Below are 15,443 nucleotides of genomic sequence, written 5' to 3'. Positions count from 1 at the left end.
GAGCCTGATGTGGGACTCGATCCCGGGACTCCAGGATTGCGCCCTGGGCCAAAGGCAGGTGCTAAACCACTGAGCACCCAGGGGTCCCCCAAAGCACAAAAGTTTTTAATTTTGATGAAGTTAGTTTATCTGTTTTTTTCTGTCACTAGTGCTGTTGGTGTCACACTAAAGAAGTCCTCTCCTAGCCCAGGGTCACAAAGATTTACTCTTATGTTTTCTTCCAAGAATTTTTCTAGTTTTGGCTGTTACATTGAGGTCCCAATGCAGTTAGAGTTAATTTTTGTGTATGTTGTGGGGCAGGAGTGCAACTTCATTCTTTTGCATGGATGTCCAGCTGTCCCAGTGCTGTCTGTTGAAAAGACTATTCTGTGCCCCACTGAACTGTTCAGCACCATTGTTGAAAATCAATTGACCATAAAATAGAGGGGTTAGTCTAGGTACATTCATATGATTAAAATTTGAAATCTAAAAGGATGTTAAAGTAAGCTAAATATTTCCATGTTTCCAGTTTGGCATCATGTGCCTTATTTTTTTGGTGGTGGTGGTGGTCAGGGGTTATATACATCACCATTATTGCCCACAGGTGGCATCACAGGCAGGTTTGCTAGAGGTGGATCGCAGGATGTTCACAGAGCTCTTGAAGACCACCCGGCACTGGCCCAGCTGAGGAAACAGGGCCAGAAAGATCGAGTGATGGGTCTGAGGGTTCTACTGCTCGTTGTGGGCAATAGAAGAACCCCAAGCCTCAGAGATACAGCTTTAAAATGCAGAGCTCTGAGCAGATCCTAGAGTTGGATAATTAAACTGGGTCATTCTGCTTAAAACTGCACATTCTTCTAGTTGCTGTTTAAAATGAATCCTTCACCAGAGGCCATCATCAGTGCTCTAGAGAGAGCTATTGATTTTGGCATATAAGGTTCTATTTAAGATTCTCTAATAGCCCAGGATCAGTGGGACAAACAGAATCATGTATTGATTTCTTTAAAGAAAAAAAAATACTAGCTTCCTTGATTAATTTGGTCTTTAAAAGGGGGGGCGGGGGACTCCATTTTAATGCTTCCTTATTTGTTCCCTCTATTTTCTGGATAGAAATACAGCTTTAGGTCAGGTTCTTCTAAATGAAACTGCCAAACCAGTCTGAATAGGCTTCATCTTTGCCATCAAATACAGTTTGCCTTATTATCATACAGAACTATTTAATCCAAGCCAATGGGAGGCAGGCCCTGGGTGGTGACCCCCAGTTAAAGAGTCTCAGAGCTTACTTCTGGCCCTGACGAATGCGAAGTTGTGGTGTGCTGCTGCCTGCTGTCAGAGAGAGAGTGAGTGGGGCGTAAATGTTGTGTTTGCTCCATCTGCAAGTGTTATAATAAGTTATTCAAAGCTCTTAGCATAGGACCAACCAGAGCGTGCCTCCCTCTCAGTTCCAGCACGTTTTCCTGCCCATCAGATGGATGCTCCTCTGCTGGAGTCTTTGGAAGGTTCTGGTGTCTTTTATTTTAATTGGCGGGCTAGAGCCGACTCCTATGGTGTGATTTTCATTAGAGAGGGGCTGGAGAGAGGGAGTGTTGGAACAGCCCTCCAAACCCAACCATGAATATTAAACATAATACAATTACAGCTTTTGGACCAATTATATTTCTTTTCAGTGGGCAAAGTTGACGAAATAGTCGCTAGATAGGAAGTCACAATATCTACTGGCTTCTTTCTGTCCCTGGAATTCATTGTCCTGGCATGATTTTGTGCCCATTTGCTGTGCTACCTGTTTCCCAGCACCGAGTCTTTAACTGGAGCGCTGAGGCTACAGCTCTGCCAAGGAACACGGTTCAGGTTGATGCCGCACACTGTCAGATGTGCAAGGCTGACACCGGGTTCTTAATGTGGATTGGAATGGCTCGTGTGGACTTTGCACACTGTGGGGTGTGCTATTTCTTTGTGTTGACAAGAAAGCAGAGTGATGGCTCTCTAAGGAGATATTCTAGAAATACTTTTCCCTTTTTCCTTTGGGGAGAAGTTCACATCTCTTTTGGCCCATTTTCATTTTCTTAGTGACGTAAAATACACAAATGCTGTATCTTTTGGTGTATTTGTTTATTTTGTTTGGAGCCACCCATGCTGGTATCTAAATACAATAGGAAAACAGATGGCAAACTTTGAACTTCTGGACCAAATTTGTGTTTGTCTTTGTCTCCCTAACAGCCAAACTGTAAATTATGGAGTATAAATATTCAACAGAGGAGCTCTTTATGAAAATCACCACAGCAAAATAGACCCTTATTAACCAAATATGTGCTGAAAAGTGCTTGGGCTAGAACCTTCCTCCTCCCCACAACACCCCTTTGCACATTGCTCTTTGCGAGCAGTGCAGCTGTTGCCTATGGGCAGCGCTTCTTTTACAGCATGTATACCTTTTCTCACTTCTCTTATGCAGAATGCCTCAAGTGGCTGTAAGTGCTGAGAGGGAGACCTTTGTTTTCCAAGTCTGGTCCCTGCTCTCTCTGCATCTGTAGTCCCAGACCCCTCCCCAGGGAGGGAGGATCGCGTGCCCGGCCATAGTAACAGAGCTCATCATTGTGCTGCATCGCCCAGGTGGTGCCCTGAGCTAGCCAGAAAGAATGAATGAGTCTCTCCTCTGTGTTCTAGGACTACATATTTCTAAAATCCAGTTTTATTTGAAACACAGCATACAGCTAGGAGTGTATGTAAGCTATATGTACAGTTTGAACAATCACAGAATGCCTGCATCTACCACCCACCCCCCTGCCCAGCTTAAGAAAGAGAGCGTGACCAGTACCTCTGGAGACCTCTGGGTGCCCCCCCTTCCCCATCATGAATGAGTTCCTGTTTCTGAAACAACATGGCAGTGTCTACACTTAATTCCTCTACTGCCACTCTTTTTTTTTTTTTAATTAATTAATTTATTTATGATAGTCACAGAGAGAGAGAGAGAGAGAGAGAGAGAGAGAGAGAGAGAGAGGCAGAGACATAGGCAGAGGGAGAAGCAGGCTCCATGCACCAGGAGCCCGACGTGGGATTTGATCCTGGGTCTCCAGGATCGCACCCTGGGCCAAAGGCAGGCGCTAAACCGCTGCGCCACCCAGGGATCCCCTCTACTGCCACTCTTACTCAGGGTAACTGCTGTTACCAATTCAAATGTGTCCTTCCCCAGTCTTAAATTTTTTATTTTCTTTTTTTTTTTCTTTCAGAGAAAGGGTGGGAACAAGGGAGGGAAAGAGAGAATCTCAGGCAGGCTCCACACCCAGTGCAGAGCCTGACCCAGGGCCGGATCTCACAACTCTGAGATCGTGACCTGAGCCGAAACCAAGAGTCACATGCTCAACCAACTGTGCCACGCAGGTGCCTGCAAAATCTTAAAAATTTTCAACTTTACTTAAACAGGTAACCTACACATTCAAGACAATTCAAAAGCACAATGGAGAGAAGCCAGGCTTCTGGGCACTTCTCTTCCTGAGCAGCCTAATCATCCTCCTCAGCCGAAACTGCCTATTAGTGTTCTCCAGAGGGTGCCTATACACACACAGCACAGACACATTTATTCTTCACCCCCCACACCTGTCACACCACTGGGCCCGTGCTCCTCATGTGCAGCAGTGGCTTGGTGACAGCCTCCTACAGCCATGCACAGCTCTGCCTCCTGTAAAGACTCCACAGGAGCACTGTATGGTACATGTTGTTTCTAGTATTTCCGGCCCCTCTGATAACCATTCCTCAATAGGTAATGCCCTTTTTCCCTCAGGTTGCTTTTAACACCTCTTTTTAAGACCTCTTTTGTCTTTTGCATTTTCTCACTTCAGTATGATGCTCTTAAATATGTAATCCTTATTTTGCATTAATGCTCATACAGTGTGAGTATGCAATGCCTTTCATTAATTCTAAAAAAATACCAGCCATTAACTCTCTTTGAATATTGCTTCCTTGCCATACACTGTTTTCTCCTTCTGGAACTTCTTTTGGACACATGGTGAACTGTCCCTTTATCATTTGCATGTCTTAACCCTTTGGTCACATTTTTCCTCTGTTTATCTGTGCTCCATTCTAGGTCATCTCTCAGATTTGCCATTTAATCACATATTAGTCTGAATTTAATTTCAGGAGCCATGTCTTCATTTACAGAAGTTTTATGTGGCTGTTTTTGGTTGTTTTTAAAGGAGTCGTCTCCTATTCCCACTCCCCACCCCGCTTTGGGTGGGCCCGGGTCTTACCATCTTGCTGCCATGTTTTGGGGAGATCTAACCCTATTGATTCCTGAGTTTGGCACCTGCTCACAGCCTCACTTTAGCTCACCCTCCCTCACCCTAGGCTCTCCAGGCTACTTTCCAGTTTGGGACCTGGGGCAGTCACTTGCTTTGTGAATCCAAGAGTGCACTTTAAATGGTGTTATTTATCCAATGGTAGTAATTTATTTTCAGTGGGACAGTCTAAAGTTTGAGACAGAAACCCCATCTTTTGCCACTGAAAACAGTGCTGTGGCTAATGCCCCTGCATGTCTGTGTATGTGTGTGTGTGTGTGTGTGTGTGTATACGTATGTATGTGTGTGTGTGTGTGTGTGTGTGTGTATATATATATATATATATATATATATATATGGTCTAAATTCCTAGAAGCGGAATTGCTAGATCAAAAGTAAAGTCTGTTGTTTGTTGGAAATTGCCAGATCATGCTCCAAAGAGGGGATTGTGCTCCTATCAAGTGTTATGGATGTACCTGTCTGTCCAAGGCTCCCTAGTGTGGAGGGTCTTATGGAGTTTACCACCAGACTTGACCTTTGCCAGGTAGATAGGTGACAGGTGGTATCGAACTATAGTTTTAGTTCATAATTTCTCTCATTACCAGTGAACATAACTCACAAATGTTTAAAAGCCATTAGTATTTTCCTGTGAACTTTTTTCCTTAGCTTTTCTCTTAATATTAGGTTATCAAACTTTACTTTCAATTTGAAGGAATTTTTTTTTTTTACAAGAAATTAGCCAGTTACCTCTGTTGCAAACATTATCCCCAGTTTTTCACTTGCCTTTGATTTTTTTCCTCCATGTGAGAAGAATTTAGACACTTATATGTAGTTATCAATATTTTCCTTTTTGACTTCTGGATTTTTTGTTTAGAAGGGCTTCCCTATTCTGAATATTCTTGTAGTTGATTCTATTTAACTCTTTGAGCCATCTAGAATTAATTTTGATGCAATGTGGCTGGTAGAGCTCCAAGATGGAAAAGTTGTTATAAGGTATTTTGTCTTTAATTGCTTTTATAAGTGGGATCTTTTCTTTTTTTAAAATAATTTTTAAAAATTTTTATTTATTTATGATAGCCACAGAGAGAGAGAGAGAGAGGCAGAGACACAGACAGAGGGAGAAGCAGGCTCCATGCCGGGAGCCTGATGCGGGACTCGATCCCAGGACTCCAGGATGGCGCCCTGGGCCAAAGGCAGGGGCCAAACCGCTGCGCCACCCAGGGATCCTGGGATCTTTTCTTTGAGTACATTTTTTTTAATTTTTTTTTTGTTAGGGTTTTATTTATTTATTAATGAGAGACACAGAGAGAGAGGCAGAGGGAAAAGCAAGCTCTAGGCAGGGAGCCCAATGTGGGACTCAATCCCGGGTCTCCAGGATCAGGCCCTGGGCTGAAGGCAGCGCTAAACTGCTGAGCCACCCGGGCTGCCCATCTTTGAGTACATTTTTTAAAACTCTTGGTTGTTTGTATCTAAGATAGATAGCTATTGATTTTGACGTATTCATTTAATACTGAATTATCTTCAACTGTCCTCTCTAATAAATTTGTCCACTTCTTTTTTTTTATCTAATTGTATCTGTTTTTAAAGACAATGTGAAGTATTAGTAGGGGATCCCTGGGTGGCTCAGCTGTTTGGCACCTGCCTTAGGCCCAGGGTGTGATCCTGGAGTTCCGGGATTGAGTCCCCGCATCGGGCTCCCAGCATGGAGCCAGCTTCTCCCTCTGCCTGTGTCTCTGCCTCTATCATAAATAAATAAATAAATCTTTAAAAAAAAAAAAGTAGATCACTATCTTTTAAAGTCTTCATTAGAAATAAATGTTATATCTCATCGAATTTCTTTTCAGCATCCATGGAAAGGACTGTTTGGTTCTCCTTATTTGTTGCCATAACTTGGGGAACTATATTAATAGACATCCTGAATGGATTCTGCTGTATTTTATTCAGGACTAAGCATTGATACCGATCTTGATACTCTGCCCTCCTTGTCAGTTTGGGGGATGGCAGCATGCTGGCTTCACATATAGAACTAGGGAGCTGTCCTCCTTCCCTGCTGGGCTGTGGAGGGGTTTGCAAAGCCCCAGGGGCTCCTCCCTCCAGGGTGGGCCCATTTAGCTTGTTTGTGGGGACTGTTGCTCCCTCCACAGCTTTCCCTGCCTGCTCATTGTTACTTTTTCTATCCTTGGGGGTCAGTTTGGGTAATTCTTATTTTTCTAGAAAGTTATTTCATCTAGGTTTTCAAATTTGCAGACTTAAGAAAATCAGCTTAAACCCAAGTAGATTAGGACTCAGGAAACTGGGGGATCCCTGGGTGGCTCAGCGATTTGGTTCCTGCTTTTGGCCCAGGGTGTGATCCTGGAGACCTGGGATCAAGTCCCGCTCGGGTTCCCCACAGGGAGCCTGCTTCTCCCTCTGCCTGTGTCTCTGCCTCTCTCTCTTTCATGAATAAATAAAATCTTAAAAAAAAAAAAAAAAAAGGAACCATAGGACTTAAGAAACTGAATTACTGGGACGCCTGGGTGGCTCAGCGGTTGGGCGTCTGCCTTCGGCCCAGGGCGTGATCCTGGGGTCCCGCGATCGAGTCCCGCATCGGGCTCCCTGCATGGAGCCTGCTTCTCCCTCTGTGTCTCTGCCTCTATGTCTCTCATGAATAAACAAATAAAATCTTTAAAAAAGAAAGAAAGAAAGAAAGAAAGAAAGAAAGAAAGAAAGAAAGAAAGAAAGAAAGAAAGAAAGAAAGAAAGAAGCTGAATTACTTTAAAAAAAAAAAACTACCAAAAAAATTTAGGTCCATTTTTTTCCCCAGGTAGTTTTACCAAACATTTACTAAACTGTCCCCTTTGTCATTATAAAGCTTTTTGTTCCGAAGTTCCCCTCCCTGTGTAACCTACATTGAGTTTTACTTTGTGATCCATTCACAGCACTGTTAGTAAGAGGGTTTGTCCTGGGTGCATTTGTGACTCAGCAAGCATGTCAGGTCCTGAGCGGTCGGTCTGGTGCGACCTTTGAGTGTTTTCTACGTCTTCCCGTGGCCTGTGTGTTCTGCCAGTATTTTGCTACATCCCTTTCTTTTAGAAAGTATCCACAGGTAGCTGATTTGGGGTCATTTTCTGTTAAAAACAAACAAAAACAAAAAAATCTTAATTATGTATTTAAACTTGATAGGTGCACTGGGTATAGAATTTTTGTTTCAAATAAGTGCTCCTCAGAAAACAGAAAAAAATCTGTGCATGCAAGCTCGGAAACTAGGAGTTTAGGACACAGAATGTGTTTCAGATGGTCTTTTCTCACGTGTCTGGACCAGATTGAACACGTTAGCATTAGGTTTGTCCAGCTCCCCTTGCTAAGTGCTAGGGTCTTGTCCTGTTTGACTTGCAGTACAGAGGCTGTTGAATTCATCTGTACTGAAATTTTGCCACATTTTTGCTCTTATGGCTTATTTCCAGAACTATGTTGGTGTTTCTGCTGGATGAGAAATTTCTCTCATTATCTAATTTGTCCATATGTGGAAAATCAGCATATACTTAGATAAAAGTAGTTTTTAAAGGGGTTCTTAAATTCAGATTATGACAAGGCAAGAAATTATTTTGAGACTTCAGATGAGTGACAGCCAAGTGTCCACATATTTTTATCATGATTCTCTTCTCCGTCATCAAGTAGGGACACATTCCTTTCCAAACTTCAACAAGAGAGTGATGAACTTACCAAGTCTCGAGTTAAATAGCAGAAAAGAGCTAATTTCCCAACCGGAAAATTAGGGTCTGGGTTGCAGACAAGTGTGGCTGGTTTACCTCTTGCCCCTAATCGAATCTGATGCTGCCCACAACTATGCTGCCTGCTGAACTCACCCCAGGCCCCTGGGCCAGCCTGCACAGGCCAACACCAGCCCCGACTCTTATCCCTCTGGGTGGACTTGTACTCGGGACAGGCATGTGTCCTGTCGAGCAGAGAAAGAGTATGACACGTCAGCTAATGGATTCGTCTTAAGTCTCTCGTTCCAGGGGCTTTTAAATCATTCTGACCTGACCGCAGGCACGGTCAGCTTGCTCAGGCCTCGTGCAGCTTAGTCTCCTGCAAAGGTGTAGAAGGGGGTAAAACTTCTCTGTAGTATTTAGATGTTTGCGACCCAAGGGGTTTTCTTAGGTTCTGTTTTGACAAGATCATTGTACATAGATCCACACCATTGAAAACTAATGTATCATTTTGGGCTTTAACTCGCATCCCATTCCACTCTGTGCTCATTTTGGGCCTTCTAGGGTGAGGATCCATGACCTCCGCACTGACAAAATCGCCCTGTCACTCTCTGCCCACCAACTGGGAGTGTCTGCGGTGCAGATGGACGACTGGAAGATAGTCAGCGGAGGCGAGGAAGGCCTGGTCTCGGTGTGGGATTATCGCATGAGCCAGAAGCTGTGGGAAGTGCACTCCAGGTAACCGAGCGCTAATGGTACCGGCCACCTGAGCCAGCTCTCCGCGCCCACATGCATGGCCACCCTGTCCCCTCCACGCAGCCCCGGGGCAGGTTGCGGTGGTTCCGATTCTCAGGCCAGGAACCCTGGTTACTGGAGAGGCAGCTCCTCTCGGTGTTCGTGCTACCATGACTCCTACCCAGCTCAGGTAGACAAGACCTATAGGGATGCCCCGGCTACGTGCCCCACATCAGAGCCCCCAACGGGCGTGACCCTGACATCTGCTTGTTTTCCTCTTTTTAGAAGGGCACCATAGGGCTGAAAGTATTCAGGCTTTGTTTCAACTTCATGATCCCATGCTTTGGGCGGGCGGCCTCACAGACGTAGGCCCATCATATTAAGGAGGCCTGTCGCCTGGAACTGACTTGAGGCCATCTTGCCTGGGGCAAGGGCTCTGTCTCTACCTCACCCCACCCTCCATGCCTCCCGTGGGAGCCTCTGCTCCTGGGGAAGGTGAGGAGGAAAGCCTTCTTTCCCAGAGACTGATCCTGGGAAGTGGAATCTGAGCATAAGAAGAAGAAATACATAGATGCCAAGACCTGCAAATACAAATTGCAAGTCATGGTGAAGGCAGTGCAGTCCAGGTCAGGTACAAAAGGAGGCAAGGTTTTAAAAGAGGAATTGGCTGCTGCTTAGAGAGCAGTGGGAGCTAGTGCTCATTCCCTTCAGCAGCTTTTACCAGACTTGAGCCCTGGGTCCTGTCTACACTGCCTGACTGTCCAGCCCTGCCTTACTCAGCAAACAGGTATGTAATCCCGTTTTCTGCTTTCTGTGGTGATGCATGGACTTGCCACCAGGTGGTGCCAAAAGGCAACCAAAACTCCTCCATGGTGGCATCCCAGATATACCTGCCAGTAGAGAGGCCCTTTTATTGCTTTCAAGAGCCCCCTTTGATTGGCTTAAGGAGCTGATCAATCTCCCCTTCTAGGCGGCTCCAGCCTCCAGGGCCACCATCCCTTCTCCCTCTTGCCAGCAGTAGCTCCATCTACTTCACTAGGCTGGCACTCCAGCAGGTCCCTCCAGTGCATCATTTGGATGAAGCCTGGGTCAATAGGGTCTTCCCCAGAATTTTACCGTCCCAGCACTTGTCTTCCTAGCTCATTTGTAGACATACCACTGGTCCTCAACTCTGGTTACTTGCTTGTCCCTGGCAAGATCCCCATTTCCACCAGGATAGGAGTGGGCCTCACTTCAGTCTCCCACCCAGAGCTTCTGTGCTCACCAGGTCCTCACCTGCCAGTGCACACAGCTGGTCTGGGTTCTCTTGAGCTTCTGATCAAGCCTTGCTATACACCTGAGAGCCTCTTCCGTCAAAATCCCCCGTTCCTCCCACCATCTTTAGCCCCCACCCCACCCCCCACCCCCGGTCCTCCCACCTTACTCGGCCCCTAGCAAAATCTTCCAGCCATACTCTCTTCTAGCTGGTGTCCTGAATCCTGGACTGACCAGGCCAGCCTCTGATGCCCCTGAACCTTCGATACTTTCAAGAGAATGTTCTGTTTCAGCCATGAAGCCTCCCCCTGCTTTGTGGGGGCTCTCAGGAGCAGCCCCTGCTCCACCAGCACAGATTTTTCTCTTGTCTCTGCCTTCCTCAGAGGCCTGTGGCCCAGTGTGGAATCCTCTGTCCCATCCTGGGGGCTTGTGATCTTTCTCATACTCTAGAAACATTGTTTCCCCTTTGTGGGAATGCATCTGAGCTAGTTAAGAATCCTCTAATGGAGGCTCCTGCTTGCATGAGGACATCTTTTATATCCTATGTCTCCTGGCTGATGCTAGGACCATATGAGGCACCGGATGAAAGTTTTCAGAATGAAGCAAAGGCTTTGTTACATGGATTTCAAGCCATTGTTGCAAAATCTGGCAGCACAAAAGCACATGCAGACAGCCTGTACCTCCTTAGGAGGAAGAGCCTTTACGGATCAGCCCCATTCCCCGTAGCCGGGTGGCCCAGCTTGCAGAACTTGTCCAAGGCTGGCCAGCAGTGGGGCTGTTCTCTACCACACATGGCTAACCTCCTCTACGTCCAGAACGTATCATGGTGCAGGGTAGTCAAGCAGGGGGCACCTAGATTTGTTGACAGGACGGCCCAGAGTGTAGACCTCAGGCAAGACCCTGCCCCTCTGCAGGCCCTGGTTTGTCCTCTGTTAATGAGAAGCTTGGCAGAGGGTTCTAGAGTCCCTTCTACTCTAAACCTCTAGGAGGATGTGCCCCATTTGGGGGGTTTCCCATTCCTATACCTCTCTCTTGTCATGTTCCAGGCACCCCGTTCGTCACCTGTCCTTCAACAGCCACAGCCTCATCACGGCCAACGTGCCCTATGAGAGGGTGGTGCGCAACACTGACCTGGACAACTTCACCACTCACCGGAGGTCAGCGGGCTGGGCTGGGGCTGCAGGAGTACAGAGCAGGTCATCTTAGTTTGATTTCATTCTGGAATCCCTCCAAGCCACCTTGTCTCCACAGGGTCTTCTCAGGCACAGCCATTTTCATAGAGATTGTGAGCTTATGTGGCTGTGTGGGTAGAAGTGCGTGGGGTGGGGATGCCCAGGGGGGCTAAGCACCCAAACTGCTGTGGCTAGATGCCCAGCAACAGTGGCATAAGCCCAGTCCTTATGCTCAGTCTGCAGGGTGACTCGGTTTCCTCCCCTCGCAGAGACCCCATGCAAATATGTCTTATAGTCTGCTGGCCTGGCCTTCCCTGACATGGGCCCCCCACCCCAGCTGGCCTCATCAGACTCATGTCGATTCCAGAGATTCTGAGTGTCTGACCCCTGTAGGGGCCCGAGGGACCTGTGTGATATAGGAAGCGCATCATATCTCAGGTGAATGCACAGACCCGCACTGGGGTGCAGGCCAGCAGCACCAGACTGACCCCCTTGCTGTCCCTGTGCTTCCCCTAGACACCGAGGGCTGATCCACGCCTACGAGTTTGCAGTGGACCGGCTGGCCTTCCAGAGTGCGCTGCCCGTCTGCCGAGCGTCCTGTGACTCCGTGGCAGGCTACAACTATGACCTCGCGCTCGCCTTTCCCTAGGGCCACCGTTAGGGGACAGCCTCCTTGGGAGCACGGAGAAGAGTGGGTGGAACCAGAGCTGATGGATTTTACCACGACCAAGGAGTTCTGCACCAGGTTTTTAACACCTGGGGAAGAAAGCAATCCCAGGGTGCACTTGTCTGACCCCACTGGTTCTTGAACTTTCTGCTATTACTACCTGTGGAGAGCTAGAGTTTGTCAGGGCTTGTGTCCTCTTACTCTGTTTTCTCTCCCTGGGTACTGTACTCCTCCTCGCTGTAGCTCTGAGTACCACCCACTGGCACCTCCCACTATCCCTCCTTCCACCTCCACCCTGCACCTGCTGCCTGCCCCAGCTGGGACCCTCTCTCCTCCCCACACTGTCAGTACACTACAGTGCAGGGCCCTGCTCGTCCTGCTCCAGTCTTCAGGGGGCCTGGGGCTGTGGTCTCTGAGCTTACAGGGCCCCAACCTCCCCCAGATCAGAGATCACCTGTTCATTCTGGGTGGTCTTTGATACCACCACCCAGTGGAAACCTAGGATAGCAGCACTGTCTCCTCATAGTTTTTACCATAATCTGTAATTATATATTTGTACACTTTTTACTGTTGTGTCCACAACATGTGATACAAAGTAGATTTTTTCTACCTATTTGTTGCATAAACAGCCCTCCTCCACATAGGACAGAAGAGCAAGAGCTGGGGGAGAAACCCTTATCCTGAACCACTGTGCTAAAGCAGGGCAGCATCAAGGAGCTCTTCAGTGTGAGAAGTAGCTTCTATTTCCAAAGGATTCATTGCATTCCTCTTGATTTAGACTCTTCTGAGCAGTGGCCACCTAATATTCCTTCAAAATATTAAAGCCCAAATTGATAGAACTACAAAGATAAAGTCCATGTTCCTAGTGGGTGATCAACAGATATAATCATTAAAAAATAAATTAAAAAAGGAAGGATTCAGAGCATTTACTTAATAGAATTTACAAGCATGATCCAACAGATCAATTTTAAATATCCATAGACCATGCACAGTAAATGGCTGTCTGAAGACCACAAGGACAATCTCAGATTGCACAAGGGTACATCCAGCCAAGTTCAGTGACCCCCCTAATACAATAAAATTAGATAAAGTGAAAAACAAAAATGGAAAATGTGAATGCCACTCCCACCCCCCGGATCAGGGTGACCATGAAAGCACTGAATATCAAAATCCCAGGGTGAGGCCAGAGTGGACAGAGAGAAGGATGGCTTGAAAAACAGGCTGAAGATAAATGGATAGCTGTCACCTCACACGGTGACTCCAGAGGAAGGAATTAGAGAGCTAAAAACTTGATGGAACAGAAAACCAACAAATCGTAAAGTTAATCATAATGCCAAAACCCCACACTTGACCCATTTTACACTGGACCAGCTTTTTTCGAAAAGCCAAAATAGACCATTTTTTGGACAGTGTGGGGAAGGGAGGGGGAGAGTCCTAGCAAACTTCCCCCTGAGCACAGGGCCCAACACAGGACTCGATCCCACAACCCCAAGATCAAGAGCAGGATGCCCACCCCACTGAGTCACCCAGGTGCCCCTAAAATACACAACTCTTGATGCTAAATAAATAATAAAAAAGGCACAAGGGGCTGTGAGAAACAGAAAAAGGAGTAATTATGGACATGAGATTTTCAGGGTGCTTACACTAATCTGAGAGAAACGAAGCTTTCCTGCTGTACACGAGTATGTGGAAGTAGGAGATGGTGTGAAGTCCGCAGAAGTCTTCAGATCGCTCAAGATGTTCATTAAAAACCCACATGCAACTCAACAGGACAGTGGAACCAGAGAAAGGGCTGCAACTGGGGTTCATCCCTGAAGCCCCCGAGCAGCGCCCCCTTCCCTGGCAGGCAGCTTTGTCAGGACCAGTCTTCTGCTTCCTTTCAACCAAATTACTTAACAGATGAAGCTCGTCTGCAGTTAACAGATGAAGTATTTTATTTACTCCTGTTGTCATGTGGGACTCTGACCTCCTCGTGACCTCGCTCTGTAAGGTTTTCATCTCTCGCAGCCTTAATGCAACCAGACCACTAAGTAAAACATTTTTCTTTTATGAAGCAGGCCCTTCCAGTTTGATTTCACTGCTCATTTTACAGACACATTCACGCTTTCCGGCCATTAAAGGTAATTGAAGACCCAGAAAATTTTACCAAACTAAAAATAGTTTTAAACGATTGTCATTCGCTGCCAGCAACTAGCCCAGTGTAAAATGTCACGATTATAGAGGTTTTCTTACCTCCCCAAACTGTTTAGACCGTCTCCCATTAAGGAAAATCGCCTGGTTTTGTGAAGGAGGGCTTATCAGATCCAGATTGAAATCTCAGGCAGTGTTTTCTGCTGCAAAGTCTGCGTCCTGGAAGATGGGGAAAGGAGCGCAGGGTTCTTCCTCTATAAATCAACATTTACCCAGCAGTTTAGAAAACACCTTTAGCCCACGGCCACCCCTTCCGTTCATCCCACCTTACCTTAATCCCTGCTGGCTAGTTTGAGGGAGCCTCTTTGCAAGTTTGGAGTTGTGAGCAGATGTATCATTTCCTTTTCTTTCTGCAGCTCTTCCGTTGCCCAGACTCTTCCCCCTCCAGCTCCCCCAGAGGGATAAGAAACTCCTTTGCCACTGGGGGAGCCAGAGGGCCCAACACCAGAGCTCTTGTATCTTAAAACGTCGTCTGCCTTTTGCTTATACTTTATAAAATGTCAGTTCAAATAATAAATTTTTTAAATCTGTTTCTTGCTCAATTACTTGCCGCCCTGGCCAAGTGTCCTGTGATAGTCCCCTGTCCCCTCCCTCTCCCCAGCCCTCCCCCCGCTGCCTACCATGGTACCTGTGCCCACCCCTGGAGCGCTCAGCTGGCAGGGCAACCTTGTTTTACAGGCCATCGTTGAGTAGAACCACCGGTTCCAGGGGTTCCTAGCCCAGGATCCAAGAAACCCACAAAATTGGATGAGAAATTGTACATAAGAGCATTTTCTGGAAGAAGTCAGGCTAGCTTTCATCAGATTCTCGAAGGGGACTGCAGCCCCCAACCCCTCCCCCCGAGAATCTCAGCTCTGCCACCGATCGTGCCTTTCAAGCCAAGCCATGGGTCTGCCTTGGTGCTGCCGCTGCCCAGCCGACAATGTGTTTAAGCGATACTCGGGATGGCATCACCGTCCCCTGGAGGGAGAAATCGCACCTGGCTGATGGCACCCCCGAGAGTAGAATTTTGGTCTGTTCTGAAAGGGAATTTTGGTAGCCCCCGCGGTGAAGTGCTCTACCCCGGCACCCCACCTCGGAATCAGAGGCCCCACATTTAGGCGGCTGGTGCTTAACCCTCTGCATTGAAACGACGAACACCAGCTTACTGCAGACGGACTCTGCCCCGCACGGAGGGAGATGGCTTCCCCCTGTGAGGGCACAGCCTTCTCATTAAGACCGTCTGGTGGCCTGCCATTAGGGGCCGGTCCGTGACAATGGGCTTAGGCAGGTGCTGTCTCGCCTCGACTCCGGGCCTTTGCTCCGGGCAGCAGCTGTGGCGGCCAGGAGCTTACGGCGGCGGCCGGGGCCTGGACCCGGAGCCCGCGGGCCGCCCGCCTCGCCCTCGCCAGGCCAGACGCTTACCTGGCCGTCGCCCTGTGGGCTCCAGCGGGCGCCAGGCAGGGCAGGCTTTCAGCCTCGGCTGCTCCCCGTGGGCTCCCCGTGGGCT

At 47.5% G+C, this 15,443-nt stretch overlaps 1 protein-coding gene across 1 annotated transcript in view; it reads left to right on the top strand.

Annotated features, from left to right (window-relative positions):
- The window catches only part of FBXW8 (F-box and WD repeat domain containing 8), a 120,811-nt gene extending 107,285 nt beyond the window's left edge, over positions 1-13,526 (top strand). Inside the window, exons 9-11 of the mRNA XM_041728897.1 lie at positions 8,501-8,674; positions 10,972-11,082; positions 11,614-13,526. Of these exons, the coding sequence (XP_041584831.1) occupies positions 8,501-8,674; positions 10,972-11,082; positions 11,614-11,746 (418 nt within the window). The 3' untranslated portion in view covers positions 11,747-13,526. The remainder of the gene's footprint in view (positions 1-8,500; positions 8,675-10,971; positions 11,083-11,613) is intronic.
- The last annotated feature ends 1,917 nt before the right edge of the window (positions 13,527-15,443 follow it).

The sequence above is a fragment of the Vulpes lagopus genome, chromosome 14 (genome assembly GCF_018345385.1).
Source record: "Vulpes lagopus strain Blue_001 chromosome 14, ASM1834538v1, whole genome shotgun sequence".
NCBI classification, from domain to species: Eukaryota; Metazoa; Chordata; class Mammalia; order Carnivora; family Canidae; genus Vulpes; species Vulpes lagopus.
Note: the sequence above shows the minus strand (reverse complement) of the source record. Positions and strands in the feature narration are given on the sequence as shown.